This window comes from Dromiciops gliroides, chromosome 1 (genome assembly GCF_019393635.1).
Source record: "Dromiciops gliroides isolate mDroGli1 chromosome 1, mDroGli1.pri, whole genome shotgun sequence".
Taxonomy (NCBI): Eukaryota; Metazoa; Chordata; class Mammalia; order Microbiotheria; family Microbiotheriidae; genus Dromiciops; species Dromiciops gliroides.
In genome coordinates this window covers 225,642,054-225,660,150 of record NC_057861.1, presented here as the reverse complement: position 1 = coordinate 225,660,150, position 18,097 = coordinate 225,642,054, and the positions used below count along the sequence as shown (strand labels likewise).

Genomic DNA, 18,097 nt, shown 5'->3' with positions numbered 1-18,097 from the left:
TATGAGCAGACACATAGTAGACATTGTGTAACAAAGTACAAAACTGCAAATACAGACTAATGCAGCTTTACATTGCACAGATTGACGTTTCTTGATTAAAGAATCCCGAGACTCATTTCTGTAAAGTTGGCTCCATTCACTCACACACACACACACACACACACACACACACATGTACTGAGAGACAGAGGGGGGGGGGGTCTCCACAAAACATCTTTATAAATCATTCAGAACTGAGTTTCCTAATGCTGGGAGTTGTGTGACAAAAAATACATTTGTTTATAGCTTCTATTTGTCCATGTCCAGTTGAAGGTAAATGAGGCACAACTAGGTAAAACTGGTAGTCGTCTGTCCCTAGCTTTCTCTCTCTGTGTACTACCCTTCCCAGCTCCCCCCACACCCCAACAGAGGACCTAATGCTGTTTAGCTATTTTCACTTGACTCCCCTTCCAAACAGAAAACTAGTCATTAATAGTAATTAAATAAATATCTTTAACTGAAACTCTTGCCAAAAAAAGTTATCTCATCTAGAGGCATTCATTTTAAGTTTCTTTTATTGTAGTGGAAAAGGTTTTTTCCCCCTTTTTAAGGAATTTCTGGCTTTAGCAGCAATGGGGGAAGTTGATGGTGGTGATTACTGGGATGGGAGAGGTGCTTTCCCCGAGAATAATAAATATTAAGCCAGTAATACTAAGCCAAGATCTTCCTTTGATCATGACAAAACACCCAAATTAGTCCTTTTAAAGCTTGCTGCATAAAGCAGAGTTTAGGTAAGGGTGAAAAGAATAGTCTGTGGTCTTTTTACCAAGATTGCCCCTGTACCACTTGGAAAGGACAGACTATTTTGGTTGAGGCTGCTGAGGGCCAAGGCCTTAGAAGGCATCTCCCTTGTGGGAGGCTTTAGCATCCCCCACTTATGTGACCACTTGTCAGTTCCCACCCTTATATTCTTTAACCTTAAAAGAGCTCCTACCCTGCTTTCCCTTCCTCCCTCCTTCCATCTCTCCCTAATGCTCCAAGATTCCTAGATAATATTAACCCCCCCCACTTACACAACCCAAGTTCAGAATTTTAATCCCTCTCATATGGACTTTGGCAAGATCTTCCTGATGGGTATCCAAGTTTTAAGTGGGATGGTTCTCTAAACCATCCTTCTTCACACAGCTGCAAAACTGGTATTGGTAAGCCATAGGTGTAAAGGTCTAAACATATTACTCCCCTGATTAAAAAGTTCCAGTGGTTCCCCATTGCCTGTGAGATAAAATATACATTCTTTCATCTGTCTTTTAATATGGCTCCACCATACTTTCTAGGGTTGTTGTATGTTATTCTCCTCACATTGTGTATTCTATCCAGAGTAGCCTATTGTATGCAATATTCCATGTCCCACATCCTTCCTTTGCCTAGGCTATATCCAATTGCCAGGATGCACTATCTCTTCACTTCCACCTCTAAAAGTTTCCTTAAAAGAGAACTGCAAGGGGCAGCTAGGTGGCGCAGTGGATAGAGCACCGGCCCTGGATTCAGGAGGACCCGAGTTCAAATCTGGCCTCAGACACTTAATATTTACTAGCTGTGTGACCCTGGGCAAGTCACTTAATCCCAATTGCCTCACAAAAAGAGAAAGAGAGAGAGAGAGAGAGAGAGAGAGAGAGAGAGAGAGAGAACACGAGAACAGCCTCCAAGGTCTTATCTCATGTTCCTCATCCTGCCTAAGTAATTGTGAATGGAGCCATAGGGGGCAGTTGATTATTACCCTTTACAATAACAATAGGAGCATTGATTTGATTAGTTTACAGAAAAGAGGTGGCAGGGAAGATAGTGAGATGCTTACAGAAGCCTTGGTTTTGTGATGAGTAAAATCTAGTGTATAGTCACCTTTTTCCTGTCTCTAGTTTAGGGAAAACTAGCTAGGGTTTACTTATAAATTAGAAGCCTTAGCACCAAGTTTGGCATTAAGCATTTATTAAAGAGTAAAGAGAGAACATGTGGAGTTCAGAAAGATAACAAAGCCTATCTGTCCTAAGAGTTCAACCTAGCCTCCTTCTTTTCCTTCCCTTCTGCCACCAACATGAGGTTTCAGCAACAAAAGAGTTAGAGAGCCAGCAGCACTTCCTACTTCCTGCCTCCCTCCCCTGGAAGAGGCTGATTGGTTAGCATCACCCAAATCCATTGGTTCACTGGATTTGAGGGTGGTCTCCTTGTTGAGTTCAAAGTCCTTAGCTTCTGAGAACAATACCCCATTGAGGGCCAGCCAGGTGTAGTTGCAATTTAGTTAACTTTAAGTGGTTTAATCAGCAAAGTCAATCATTCTCAGTCTCACTTAATTCAATCAATCTAGATCAATTTTTTCTGGTTAGGGCCTTTGGGCATTGACAAATCCCATTATTTTCTCACACTTTCCTGGTGGATGGCTTCACAGGATTTGAAGCATAGTCAGGGGCCAGCTAATTACAGTGAATTAGATGGGATCTCTGGCTATGCAGGGAAGGTCACTGTTACTAGATGGGGAGAAGATTAGACAGTGGAGAGAGAAAGATGGTACAGTGTTTGGTTAGGTGCTATTTTTTTGATGGAAACTAGCATGGCTGTCCAAAGCAATGAAAATTAAGCTTTATTCAGGAAGAAGTAGGAAGTGACTAAAATGTATTTTGTAGAGAGGAGTGGCATACCCAGATCTTTACATAATCAAGATTATTCTGGTAACAGCATAAAGATTGTATTGGGAATAAGAGCAAGTTAAGATGGGAAGGCCCTATTTTCATTCTATTGCAATAATTCAGGTAGTCTGTAATGAGACCTGAACTATGGTGGTGGCAGGGTGATTAGATAATTCAAGAAATATTGAAGAGGTGAGATCTATAGGACTTGGTAATTGATTGGAGTTGACCGTGGAGAGAGAGCAAAAAGACAAAGGCACATTTTTGAAGACTCAGTAAATATTAAGTACCTAGGGGTGCCACTGACCATAAAATCAGGAGGAAGAATAGGTTCATGGAAAAAGGAACTAAGAATCTTATTTCTAGTTACATGGACCAGAGAGATGCTAGAGGCATTTAAGGGGTTGGTGGACTATGCAGGTGAAGAGGTCCTTGAAGAATTTTGGAATGTGAGCCTAGAGTTCAAAAGAGGGGTCAAAGGTAAAGATAGATTGAGGAGTCACAGTGTCATAAAATTTGAAAGTTGGGAGGGACTTTAGTGGCCATCTGATCTAACTGATACATGGAAATAATCCCCATTATAACATATATGAGAAGTGGTTGTCTAGTCTCTGCTTGCAAAGCTCTTAAGGAATAGAACCTACCACTTATTGGGTGGTATACACTATCTACTCTTGTCCAACTTTGATTGTTAGGGAACTCTTTACCCCCAAATAAAATTTAATTTTTTTTTCTTTTCAACTTAAATCTATCACTCTAGGTTCCATACAGAGCTTTGGCCTTCCTACATGTGATATCTTTTCAAATAACTTGTTCTTCCGCATCCTCCCTTCTTCAGGCTAAATCTTCCAAATCATTTCAACCAATCTTTATATGACATGGGCTCAACATTCTTCACCATCTTGGTTGTCCCTCCTTTGTACGCTCTCTATCTTCTCAGGAATCTTTTTTTTTTCATTTCTTTTCTTTTTTTGCAGGGCAATAAGGGTTAAGTGACTTGTCCAGGGTCACACAGCTAACAAGTGTCAAGTGTCTAAGTCTGGATTTGAACTCAGGTCCTCCTGAATCCAGAGCCAGTGCTTTATCCATTCTGCCACCTAGCTGCCCCCTCAGGAATCTTTTTAACCATGGCACCCAGAACTGAAGATAGTAGTCTAGATGATGTCTGATGAGAGCAGAGTACTGTAAGCATACTACCTAAATTTCAGAAGCCCTTTCCCTCTCAGTATATCCCAAGATTACATTAGCTTCCTTAGGTGCTGTATGATAATACTGATGACTCATTAAAAAAACCCAGATTTTTTTTTGAGAACAACTACTAGAAGGCTTGCTTGCCTCATTTTATACCTGCAAAGTTATTTTTCTTTTTATTACAGTGACAGATTATTGTTGTTGTGGTTGTTGTCATTCTGTTATTTTCAGTCATGTGTGACTCGTCATGACCCCATTTGGGGTTTTCATAGCAGGGATACTAGAGTGGTTTGCCATTTTTTTTTTCTCCAGCTCAATTTACAGATGAGGAAACTAAGGCAAACATGTTGAAATGACTTTCTTACATCTAGTAAGTGTCTGAGGACAGATATGAACTAAGGAAGATGAATCTTCCTAACTCCAGGCCCAGTGCTCTATCCACTGTGCCACATATTGTATTTATTCTTATTAGATTTAATCCACTGTTCTAATCTTTTGGTTCTAGACTTGCTCATGCAATGACATTTATGTCATCAGGCTTTGTGTCATTTGCAGATTTGATGAGCATACTCTGAAGCAAGCGTTTTTAATTTAGATTCCATAGACCCCCCCCCTAAAGGATTTTTGGATAAATCTCAGGGGGTTAAAAGAACTTGGATGGGGGAAAATTATACTTTTATTTTTACTAATATCAAATTGAAATCTAGCATTTCCTCATTATGAACGTAGGCAACAAACATAATTCTGAGGAGTCTGTAAGCTTCACCTGATTGCCAAAGGGGCCCATGCCACACAGAAAAAAATAGAGGTTAAGAAATATTTCCCTAGAAGAAAAAGTAAGCAAATGATAAAAAGTGAAATAAAAGTTCTCTAGGAAAAATTTGAAAGAATAAATAAGCTAGAATGGAAAGTAGTAAGCAAGTGATGGATTCCTTGAAACTTAGAAAAAATAGAAATCACTGACACCATGATACAACAAGAAATAGTAGAAAAGAGCAAAAAGATTGAAAAATATGCAAAAATTTCAGGAATTTGATGAAAAAATAATGATCCAGAAAGAGATCAACAATAGGTAATGGAAAACTTTAAGAGGAAGTGGGAGAGAGATTAATGGAAGGAAAGGAAAGGAAAGGAAAGGAAAGGAAAGGAAAGGAAAGGAAAGGAAAGGAAAGGAAAGGAAAGGAAAGGAAAGGAAAGGAAAGGAAAGGAAAGGAAAGGAAAGGAAAGGAAAGGAAAGGAAAGGAAAGGAAAGGAAAGGAAAGGAAAGGAAAGAGGGGGAGAGGGAGTAAGGGAAGGAAAGAGAGAGAGGGGAGAGAGAGAGAGAGAGAGAGAGAGAGAGAGAGAGAGAGAGAGAGAGAGAGAGATATTGAGATTGATTGATTGATTTTGGAGCTCTGACTATATTTGTAAGAACTAGTGACAAAATAGGGATTGAAGATTATGTCACAATGATCTGATCCTGGGAGATCAATTTCATGCCAACCAATTTACAAAAGATTTAATTTATAAGCTATATTGATAATTTATTAATTTATAATCAGTACTTGACTCAATCAGAAATAATTTGAATAGGGCACCTTCTAGGTAGTTCTACTTAGGAGAAAAAAAGAGGAGTGTATTTAATGCTAATCACAGAATTAGAGCAAGTAAAGTTGGAGGTTCTCAAGAGATAATTTTTATGCAGTTTTTATATTTTGGATTGTATTCTACTCCAGGGATGTTTCTGGCTGAAGAATTAGAATTAAATTCCCTCATCCCATGGACAATGCTAGAAACCTACAGGCAAATTCTCAACATTGTGACTCTTTTTTTCCTAGACTTTAGGGAAGACAGTAACCCTTCTGTTTGTATTTGTTATCAATGTGTTAATGATTTTAAAGTATAACTCTAATCCTTTCTCCCACAGCTATATCCTCTTACCTACTGGGATACCTTATTTAGTTATCTATTCTTGGTTGCCTCTCTACCATATGGTTGCATTGAAAGCTATAGGGTACCCCAGAAACCGAAGTGGTCTTTTTCATTAATGAAGGTGGATAGATTGACCTTTATCATTAGTGGGACATGATAAAATGAATTCACTGAAATATTTAATACCTGCTTTGAAGTTGAAGAATAGATCATATATGAAGTTGACAGTGGTTTTTAAAGAGGCTGACAATTAAAGTACTGTGAGTTTATTCGTTTTAGTTTAGTGATTACACTAAGCTAACATGTATCAGTTAGCTTAGTGTAATCTTTTCAGATTATGTGATCTCATAAAATCATTGTGACTAAATCATATAGCTTAGTATGTTAGCCTATGGTGCTAAAGCAGTTGATATCTTTAATGAAAGCCAATGACAGTTTCCTAGAGAAAAATTTCTTCTCTGGTGAAAGAATATAGTCATAACCTCAGACATGCTTCCTGAAAATAAATGCTGTTCATAATAAGAGGGAAAAGGTCTTGCTACAGTGGGAGAGTGTGGATAGGAACAGAAGGTAAAAGGAAGTTGTCTCTCCATATCTATGGATAACAGTTATCCTTATCAGTTGGATAAAATGACATAACTCTAAGTCATTGATCCTAGAATCTTGAACCATCCTTTCCAATTCTGGGATTCTATAATTATGAATCATCACTGCCAGTTGGTCAGCAGCAGCATCTTTGCACAAGAAGATGAGTGCATTTATAATTCAATGCATAGAACTCTTTAATCACCAAGATATTTATTTGTTCGTTTATTTACTCATTTATTTATTTGTTTCATTATTTCTTTGGGTCTCCCTATCTCACTCAGGATGGAAATTCAGTGGAATGATACTCAGGGGCTCCATTCCATTGCCAACTGGCACAGAAGCTTTTACCTGCTTTGTTTCCAAAATTACCTAGCTCATGACCTCTTTTAGCAATTTTGTTCTTTTCTTCCCACTCCCCCGCCCCAACCCCATTGCTTCCCTTTCCTACAGCCCCAATCCTGGAGCTTCTGATATTGGTGACTGACTTAGTGCAGACACCTGATTGGCTTTAATCCTTCTATACCTCAGAACTCCTGAACTCAAGCAATCCACCAACCTCAGCCATCCCAGTAGCAGGGATATGGCATTTCTCCCACCATGCCTGGCTCTCAAGATTTTTTTTTTTAATTTCTCGTGTAATACTGGCATGGTCATAGTGGTTTTCAAGGTATTTGGGGAGGATGACCAAGTATTTTTCCTGAACATAAGTATAAGCTCAAGAAGAAAAAAAAGACATTATTTTGATGCTACTCATTTTCCTTTTAAAAAAAATCAGAGTCAATGATTTGATATGAAATAAAGTATACAGTAAATGCACTAAGGCATAAAAACTGTGAGAAAAAAGGCAACCTATATTCTTTAAATTATATGAAATATATCCTTCTGCAAATACCACTTTTTAAATAGAGCATAGCTTCAGACATTTTAATGTCTGTGTAATGTGTGAAAACTGCTTTGCTAGATTAAATTACGTATAAGAGGATTTCAATAATGCTCAGTGTCTGATTCACTAAACATCACTGAAATACTCAGAGTTTAACAGCATTATATACTTTTATTGTTGTGGTAAGCAATTAAATGTATATGTCACTTTGATTTAGAAAACAAAGGCACTGGCTATGTTGGGAGGATTTTTTTTGGACAGTTCAAACAATTTCCTCTTTCTTTTAGGTTTCTTTTGAAGCTGACTTTGAATTACTTAGTTGATAACCATTCTGCATACACAATTTAAAGTTTGTCACAAATGAATAGCCTCCTAACTTCTGAACTTCATGTATTTTAGGAAAATGGAACATGTGCCCTAATTATTTGGGGGGGGGGGTATGGGGGCTTTCACTTTTATTTCTTGATCTAGCTCTATATACAGAATGACCCATTTAATCCCCCATTGCATTCGGGGGAGATCATTTTAAATGAGGTTGCTTTGTATATAGAACAGATGAAAAAAATTCCAGAGAAGCCTCATAGGGAGTAATGTGTTTTATTTTTACAAAATTACTTTAAAAGGGCTTTGCCTATAACTAGGAAATAGGACTGATAGCGCACAGGAAGCAATTTAAACTGCAAGATGCAGAAGAAAGTTGCTACATTTCTCTGGGCTCCAGTTTCCTCATCTGTAAAATGAGGGGGTGGACTAGAATGCATCTGAGGACCTCACACCTATGATCCTGCAATGCTTTGATTCTATGGATTTTTATCTTATACTTCAAGAGTTGTCAGTATCAATGGAATTAACGTTTAAGTTTTCACTGTTTTTCTTTGCTGTATGAAGTCACTATCTTTAGATTTATTGAGTTCACAGTGTACTTGAGATGAGATAAATAGTCAGATGTATCAATATATGAATTGTTGAATATGTGTTTTACACTCAGTCAATGAGCATTTATTAAATATCTACTATTTACCAGCTGGTGCAATGGATAGGACACACTGGGCTTGGAACCAGGAAGAATCATCTTTATGAATTCAAATCAGGACATGATTCAATAAAAATGTGCCAGATACTACGCAATGTACTGGGGATTCAAAATGAGACAAAAGACAATCTTACTCTCAACGAGCTCACAATCTAATGAGGGATACAACAAGCAAATAAATTTGTACAAATAAGCTTTATATAGGATAAATAGGACATCTTTGATGGAGGGAAAGTACTGGAATTAAGAAGGGTTGGGGAGGATTTCCTGAAAAAGATGGGATTTTAGTTGGGGCTTAAAGGAAACTGGGGGATGCAGTAGGCAAAGATGAGGGGGGATAGAATTCCCAGTATAGGGGAAAGACAGAGTAAATGCCTAGCTGCAAAGAGGTGGAGTATATTTTTTGTGGAAAAGACAAGAGGCCAGCATCACTGGATTGGAGATTATGTGGTGGGAATAATCTGTGAGAAGACTGAAAAGGTGTGTGGAGAGAAGAGTTTTTAATACCAAATACATTTTATATTTAATTGTAGAGGTGATTGAAAGCCACAGGAGATTATTGGGTAGGGGGTGACAATGGTTGGACTGATAGTTTAGGAAAATCACTTTGGTAACTGAATGGAACATGGATTGGAGTGGGGAAATTGGAGGTAGGAGAGACTTGAGGTAGACCGACCTACAAGCAGCCTATTGTGGTAATCTAGGCATGAAATGATGACTGCAGTTGAGTTGTGACATCAGAGGAGAGAAGGGGATGAACCTATTTGAGAGATGATGCAGAGGTAAAATAAACAATTCTTGACACCAGATTGAATATGGGGGTAAAAGATTGTGCAGAGTCTAGGATGACACCTAGATTGAGAGCCTTATGGACTATGATGTTGCTCTTGACTGAAATAGGGAAGTTAGGAGGTAGGGGAAGACAGGAGAATTTAGGGGGAAAGATAGTAAGTTTGGTTTGGGGTCTGTTGAGTTTAAGATGTGTGAGAAAATAATGGGATTTGGCAGATACTCAAAGGCTTACCTGGAGATTAATCTAAACTGATTGAATTAAGTGAGAGTGATTGACTGCTGATTAGCCTACTTCAAGTTAATTAGATTGTAACCATACCTGGCTGGCCCTTAAAGAGGTATTGTTCTCAGAAGCTAAAGACTTTGAACTCAACTGAGACCACCTTCAAATCCAGTGAACCAATGGATTTGGATGACACTAACCAATCCAGCTTGAAGCAGTATGTGAGGACTGCTCATGCTCCGGACCTATACAAAGCTTCCACACTCAGTTTGCTGGGGAGTTCATTATTGAAGCAGGCTCCTGGCAGAGAACTTGAGCAAGAACCCAGCCAGGCTAGAACTCTAAGCTAGATGGGCCTTATCTTAACTTTCTAACCTTCACGTGAATACGTGGTATGCTTTAATAAATGCTTAATGCCCAAAGACTAGTGCTGAAGCTTCTAATTTAAGGCAACCACACATTTAAACAACACAGTTGGCAACCTTGAAGAAACAAAGGGGGGAATGTGGTAAAATAACGGAATTTGGCAGACAAGCAGCCAATGAACATATTGAGTCTTGGTGATTGAGGTTTTATTTCTTTTTGATAAATTGATTATCACTTCAAGTATCTTTTTGATAAATTAATTATCACTTCAAGTATCTGTTATTGTCATACTAGATATAGAATTCATGTACAAGGTGAGCCTTTGAGTATCTGCCAAATCTCATTATTTTCTCACAGATGTCTATTGGACATCTAGTTCAAGATGTCTAAATGATGATTGGAGATGAGAGATTGGTCTAGGATATGCAGGTTTGATATTTATTAGCATAAACATAGAAATTAAATCTGTAGGAGCATGGATCAATAGGAATTTATTTAGCAACCAATTACCCACCAGATGAAACATTCCCTACATGTAAAAGGCCTATTTTCTTATAAGAGAGACAGCAAGTTCACATAAAATATATACAGCATAATTATTAAATTCATAAATATATAACTATACATAATAATTAAATATAGAGAAATTTTGGATGGGAAGGCATTAGCAATTGAGAGAAAGGGCAGAAAGGATTCCTGTGGAAAATGTGGTTCAGCTTCATTTTAAAGGAAGAGAGAATCCATGAGAGGTGAGGTGTCAGTTCATTCCAGGCATGGGAGGGACAGCTATTGAAAAAGCTCAGAAACAGAAAATGGAAAGTCATGAAAGCAGAAAAGAGAAAAAGCCAATTTGGCTAAATCAGTGAGTTGGAGGGGGAGTACTGTCCAGTGAGGCTAGTGAAATCAGGCAGGGACAGGTTGTATAGGGCATTAAATACTAAACAGAGGATCTTATGTTCAATCTTAGAGGTCACAAGAAGCCACTAGAGTTGACTGAATAGGAGTCATATGATCAGATCTGCGCTTAAGGAAAAAAGTTAGACATGAGAGAAATTGTAGAGATGAAAACAGCAAGGTTCTGAGAACTGATTGGGTTAAAAGAGAAAGAGGAGTGGAAGATAATGCTGAGATCATAAACCATAGATCTTGAAAAGGATGATGTTGCCTTCAACAGAAATGTGGAAGCATGTGTGTGGGGGGGTAATAACTTCAGCTTTAGTTATGTTGAGTTTTAGGTATCTCTGGAATATCCACTTTGGAATGCCACTAAGCAATTGGTGATCCAAGACTGAAGCTTGGCTAAGAGACTAGGGCTTAATATGCAGATCTGAGAGTCATCTGGAAAGGTCTGATAATTGATTCCATAGAGGCTGATGATATTTCTGAGATTCTATAGAGAAAAGAGAAAAACTCAGCAAAGAACCTTGTGGGGGGAGACCTCAAATTAGGGGGCATGACATGTGGATGACAGACTAGCAAAGGAGACTAAAAAGGAGTGGTTTGATAGGGATTGGTGAACCAGAAGAGAGTAGTATTATGAAAAGAGAAGAGAGAATTTCCAGTAGGGGATGGGTAGTTGACAGTGTCAAGTGTAGCTGATAAGTCTATCTACAGAATAGATGAAAGCTAACCTTAGGAAGGCCCTGGCAACTGGGATTGCTAGGAAAGGCTTCCTGAAGGAGGAGGCTTTGAGGTGAAGCTTGAAGGAAAAAAATGAGTTTAAGAGGTAGAGATAAGGGAGGAAAATCCTATGCATTCCAGTGCAAAGGCATAGAGATAGGACATTCTTCATTGTGCATAGCTAATGGAAAGAAGCCTTGCCATTGGATGGACCATAGAGTATATGGAGAAAAGCAATGTGTAAGAAGACATGGGTAATCCTGAAATGTTGTCTTGTCCAAGAACTGCTATTTTCCCACCTTGCTATGTGTTTCTTCCCAAGCCATGAGAATTGACAGGTAGTCTGATGATGCTTCCTAATTTTCAGCAAGATGGTGGGTAATATCCCTCAGTATCTTGGTCAAATACCTCTTGATGAGATAATACCATACCCTCATAGAAGCAATGCTCTGCTACCTATGAATTTAATTTCCGGTTTTATAGAGGACTTTTACTGCAGTGTGGTGGGAAAGCAGGTGGATGAGAGAAAGATTTAAGGGAACCTTGTTCAGTTCTTTGCCTGATCCTATCCATGCATGCTATCTCATTAAGATAAAGCAATAAATAAAAATAATGAAAGAATTAAAGTAAAAGAATCCATGCCTTATGAATGATTTGTTCTACTGTCTCATCATTTTTTCTTTGTTTCCTGTTCAGTTTCTTCTTTGGTCATACTATGTTTTCTGGAAGAACAGACTTATTCATCATATTTTCTCTTGGGATGTACCCCCTCAAATATTTGATACTTTTCTTTCTGAGCTTCATTCACACAGATCCTCTAGTTCAGGAGCTATTTACTAGAGTCCATAAACTTAAAAGAAAAGTTAAAATCTTCATTAAAGGGGCAGCTAGGTGGCACAGTGGATAGAGCACCGGCCTTGGAGTCAGGAGTACCTGAGTTCAAATCCGGCCTCAGACACTTGACACTTACTAGCTGTGTGACCCTGGGCAAGTCACCTAACCCCAATTGCCTCACTAAAAAAAAATTAAAAAAAAATCTTCATTAAAATGAAAAACCTTAAAAACATTTTGATAGCTACATTTCAATATATTTGGTTTTCTTTCTAATCCTATGCATTTAATATATTAGAAAGCAATATTCTGAAAAGGGGTTTATTCATAGACTTCACCAAACTGTCAAAAAAGTTAAGAATTTCTGTCCTAGTTCATTAAAATGAACTTCAAGAGTAATGAAAGATTTTTATTCAAATAAAGGTTTAAAAAGTGGGAGAAAGACCAGCCCCCTTCTTATTTGACTATTTCAGAGCTACAAAGACTTTGTTACCTCATAATTTTTTCTTCTTTTCTTCAAGTCATCTTTTGCTTTCTCACCCATTCCTAATCTGTTAGATAAAGGCAACTTGGAAAATTGGTCTGTGCAGGGAGTAAAATATCCCAGAGCAATATGAAATTCACAGATTCTTCTTTTTTCCAGCAGCTCTGTGCTCAGACTTGAGTCCAGAAAGAACCATCTCATGCTTTTTATGTTCCTTTTCAAGTGATAAAAACACCTTGGTGTAATGGGAGAATTGTATAGTTGCACCTGAACTTTATTACTCTTCCAGAGTTCCCTGTTAGCCCATGCATGCTATTGCATTTTTATTTGTGCATATCTTTGTCAGCAGCAGTTATTTTATAAGGCAAATCTTTAGTCATTCTCAAGTTCATCTCTGGTTCCTTGTGACTTGCTCTTGTACTAAGAGAATTCTATCAAAGTCATACATGCTTTCATCACAGGAGTCCTTACTATCCTATGTCCTATGTCCTCGTTGAACATTGTGAGTCTAGACTGCTTCTGTTTTGGTCAGTCCTTGAAAGAGTAAAGATGCTTTCTTTATAAAAATCATGTTATGCAAATGCTAGGACAAGTTTCTTATCAATGTTTTGATACTTTTTCTAACATTTTCAGCAGTAATAAATGGATAGAGGTTGAATTTTATTTTCTGTAAACAAACTTAGCATCTTTTCTTGTTAGACTTTGAGTGAGAGAGAAATAAATTGCCTCAGGTTGTCAGGGTGAAATATTGAATTTAGTGGTATATCTTCTTTAATGAGTTTTCAGTTCCCATTGGGAGGTTTAATTGAGACCAGTACTATTGAAAGTGTAACAGACTACTAGTGTCCAGTGGTGCTAATTTCATTGACATGCCTTGAGCTAATGAAAAAGACAAAGCTGCCAAGCTATGGAACACAATTTAAAACAGTATGAAATTACTTGCCTTTGTCCTTGACCCTGCCTCGGTTAACATTTTTGTCAATGATTTGGGTAAAAACCAAAGGCAACTTATCAAATCTGTGGATGGCACAAAGTTGGGGGTTTTGCAAAGCCAATTAGAATTCTAAAATTAGAATTAAAAAAGGTTTTTATAAGCCAGAAATACGAAGCTGTTTGGAGTTTTTAGTTGACCATATGTTCATTATGGACATGCTGTGTCACAGAACTGCTAAAAAAGCTAGAGTAATTTCAGGTTGTATTAACAGAGTTGGAGTATATAGATGAGTTGAGATTAAAAGGCTCAAAGGATAAATTTAAAGTGGAATGGCTTTCCCTGAGTTAATCTTCATTTTAGAGATGAGGGAAATGAGACCCAAAGAATGTAAAAGACTTGCCCAAGGTGGTAACCATTAGAAATGAGCTTAGAATTTACAACCGCTTTCTTGAGAGCCAATGTCTCTTTTTCAGCCAGACTCCATTACCTCATTTTGTCTGACTGTACTCTGTGCTGAATACATGCTTTCTGAAAGAGTTTGTTTTGCTTTGGGTGCCATGTTTTAATAGTGGCATTGATAAATTAGAGAGGACCTTACAGAGAAGAGTGAAACCATCTTGGTGAAACATCATATGAGGAATAATGAGGAAATTAGGGATGTGTGGCTTGAAACTGAGAATTTGTGGAGGGATATTATACTTGTTTTTAAATACTTAGAACGTTGGTATATATATATAAAAAAAAAGTTGGCATATCATGTATCTCCAGAGGGTAGAACTAGATCTAACTATTAGAATTTTGGAAGACAGATTTTGGCCTACTCTAAGAGAGAATTCCTACCAATTATAGAAGTACAACAACGAAATAGGTTACCTCATAAAATAATGACCTCCCCATCCCTGAAAGTATTCAAGTAGAGTCTGAATAACATTCTGGTTGGGATATTATAGAAGTCACAGGGAAGTCCTATATTCACAGAGAAGCAGATGATTATGGCGACCACTTCTAACTCTAAGATTATGTGACTTTGCTCCATATTATACTTGAAACACATGAAAAAAAAAATGTTTGTTATTGTTCCATTTCTTGACTGGGGATTTGGAGCGACTAAACACAATAGGTAATATATGGAATATAAAAACATACATATTACATAGGTATTTTTCTCTTCATGGTCACTCAGGCTTATTCACTGAATTGCTAATTATCCTAAGTAGATGAAACACACGCAAGGTGATATGGCATATTGGCTAGACAGTTGTTGGAGTATTACTAAATTAATACTACTAAATAACACTATTTATAGTAAGAACAATTTACAAACAAAGAAACTGAGTCACAAAAGTTTGTGACTTTTTGTCAGGACTATAAGATCATAATTCTACACCTTGGAGGCATCTTAGAAGCTATGTAGCTCAACCCTCTCATTTTGCAGATGAGGAAACAGCTGCATAGACAATGAGTGACCCACTCAAGGGCAGACACAGTTAGTAAGAGTCAGAGGCCAGATTAGAACCTTAATCCTTGGACTGCACATTCCAATTCTCTTTCCACTGTACTATACTGCAGCCTCAGGTGAGGAGGAAGACCTGAGTTCAAGTAATAGCAATTCTTTCATTGTGAGGTCATGGTCAATTGCTTAATTTCACTGAAGGAACTATATAACACTATTAGTTATGGACCAGAGGTTCTTAATTTGAAATCCAAAAAGATATTTTAAAAAAGATATTTAATAATTATTTCAGTATAATTGTATCCCTTTCAATCTGATATATTATATTTAAAATATTATCTAAGAGGGCATCCATAGACTTCACCAGAATACCAAAGAGATCCATGACAGAAAAAAGAAAGTTAAAAAACTTTGTTAAAGATGGATGGTAATCTGCTTTAAAGAAGAGTTACCCCCCCAATTATAGATTCTATGCATATTAACATGGGTAAGAATGTAGTTAAGAAGACGTAAGAACCAGGGGATGGACCCCATAAATATGAACAGCTTCAGGGAAGCTGAAATATCTGAGTTGTCTTATATGTACAAATGTTATAGAAAAAAAATTCCCTTTAGTTACATAGTTATTTTTCCATTATTTCTACTCTTATAATTTGGATGGCTTCTTATAGCTTCTTTAAACTAGGAAATATACAATTATACCTCTGCTGAAAATAATATGGTATTAATATTAGTGTTTTAATTGGTTATATTTATAAATCCAAGTTTACAAAATTTATTTTGATTTTGAAATATTGGGTCCCTGAATATTTAATGTGAAAGCTGTTTCAGTAACAGATTGAGGATCATTTTTCAGGAAATGTTTCTCAGAATACAAATATGGGCCAATTGGTTATAAAGAATCAACATATTACCCTACATTATTGCCCTATGATGCCCATGACATACCTGCTGCTATCATTTCCCCAAATTATTTTATTTGGTTTGGACAGGCTGTAATCATTTTCTTGCATTGAAATGTCTTAGAAAATTTATGGGGACTTTGTCAGTTTATAAATTCAACATTATGGTAGCTTCCCAGTTCTGTAAACCTGGGGAAATGCCAGTTTTGTATCTGCTTAAAAAAGGTCTTAATTGTAATTGGCACATTCCCATACCAGCTTCTATTCACAAGGAAACATTTTAAAGGGATAGGAGCAAATTTACAGCTGCTTTTTTATCACAGGTATAGAACTGTGGAAGCCCATAATTTGTGACCAGAGACCAAAGAAAATTCAGCTTAGCATCAAGTTGGTACTTTAGGAGCCTATAATTCCCTATTTTTATATTGGGCAGGGTCTATCTTCTAATGATTTTTATTTTTAATTTCCAGGTGGTTGCTCATTTGATGAGCCATTTACCACGTGTGGATACAGTCAGGGTAAGGATGATGACTTCGATTGGGAATGGGTGAACACCTTGACAAAGCCTTCTGATCCATGGATGCCCTCAGGTTGGTTATATATTTTGGTTTTTCTAGAACTTAATAAGAAGAGTAGATGTTTGTATATCTCTACTCTATATATCTACTTAGTATAGATAATTTGTTGAATGAATGAGAGTTTTGGAAAATAAATGAGAGGTATGGATGGGATTGATCAGATGAGGAGAATGGAAGCGTGTAGAACCTTGTTATGATATTGGATTTAATTTAATATCTTCTTATCTATCCTAGTTGAGGATTATACCCATTATCTTTGAGTACTGAATTCACTTATAGGAAAGATACTACTTAGGAAAAGCACAACAGTATAGGAGCAGTGTTTGTACCAGTTTTGACAAGGGAATTGGATATGACACTGGACTGAGGGGCAAGAAATATGGAACCTTGTGGATATGACTTAAACTTTCTTGTGTTTGTGAAATGGGGATGATAATCATGGTGATATTATGAAGATAATTAATATCCTTGTGAAGCACTATGAAAGTAAGCAATACTTTATAAATGTAGCTGTTGATGTCATTCTTTTGGTAGTGACTTTATTTTATTTTCAGTTTTATGTTTTACCTCTTTTTGAAGCCTTCATTTACAATAATTTTCTCTTTCTTTTGGGAAAAAAGTGTGACATGATTTGAACTGTACATAAGGTATATTCATCTGCTAGCAATGCTAAGTGTGAATCTGAGAGAAAGAGAATAGGGGTGGGATTGGCTACTTGTTAGGAAGCTATTGTGTTAATCCAGGGATACCTGGTAATGTAGACCTGGAATAAGGCAGTGACAGTGGGAAAACACATTTCAATGGTAAGTGAAATAAAGGAGAGTGAGAGGTTCTGACAAAGCTCTATGGGTAATTTAGCATGGAAGGCATCATTCTGGCTTTGAGAATCAGGATAGGAGGTACCATATGAGTTTGACCATGAAAAAGGGATGGAACATTAAAAAGAATGAAATGAAGGGAAAGAAGCATTGTATAACTGAATCAAATGAGAAAATAATGAGATGAAATAGAGCAAGATGAGGGTAGGAAACAGAGAGTACTACATTTTGACTAGAACATGGAGTATGTAAAAGAAAGTATCTAAGAAGATTGGAAAGTAGGTTGGAGTCAAATTGTAGAATTCCAGGATCACAAGTTCATTTTATTTTAACTTTTTGATAGACAGTTGGTAACTACCAATATCTTTGAATAGAGCAGCAGCGTCAAAGAAATGCAATAGAATGATTGTTAATCCTTCATCTTCGCAAAGGACCAGTGACACCATGGATTGATGTTTTGACTTGTGTGTGAATTGGATTTTAGTGAAGCAGAGTTTCACAAAGTCATCAGCCTCACTATCTCTTCCAGAGTCACTGAAGTTCAATGGCAAGACAAAAGTCAGGAAATTGTTTATGGACTGGGATACAGTGGATGACCTTGGCTCTGGTTTTATTGTGAAAGATGGATTGGAGAGGGAAAAGTGGTATTGAAATGTCAGTTGGTTAAGAGACTTATGACAGTCTAAGCTTGAAGAGATGAGCACTTGGACTAATCTTGTAATAGTATATTATTAGTAAGATGTGGCAACTGATTAAGAATATATGATTAGAGAAATGCCAAGTCAGAAATTGAGTCCCGAGGTCACAACTGATGGATATATGTGGAGATA

At 37.1% G+C, this 18,097-nt stretch overlaps 1 protein-coding gene across 10 annotated transcripts in view; it reads left to right on the top strand.

The window, feature by feature from the left end:
- The window catches only part of PTPRM (protein tyrosine phosphatase receptor type M), a 1,039,589-nt gene that overhangs the window by 223,744 nt on the left and 797,748 nt on the right, over positions 1 to 18,097 (top strand). For all 10 annotated transcript variants that reach the window (XM_043975661.1, XM_043975656.1, XM_043975655.1 and 7 more), the window contains exon 2: positions 16,342 to 16,461. In XM_043975661.1, coding sequence (XP_043831596.1) covers positions 16,342 to 16,461 — 120 coding nt within the window. The remainder of the gene's footprint in view (positions 1 to 16,341; positions 16,462 to 18,097) is intronic.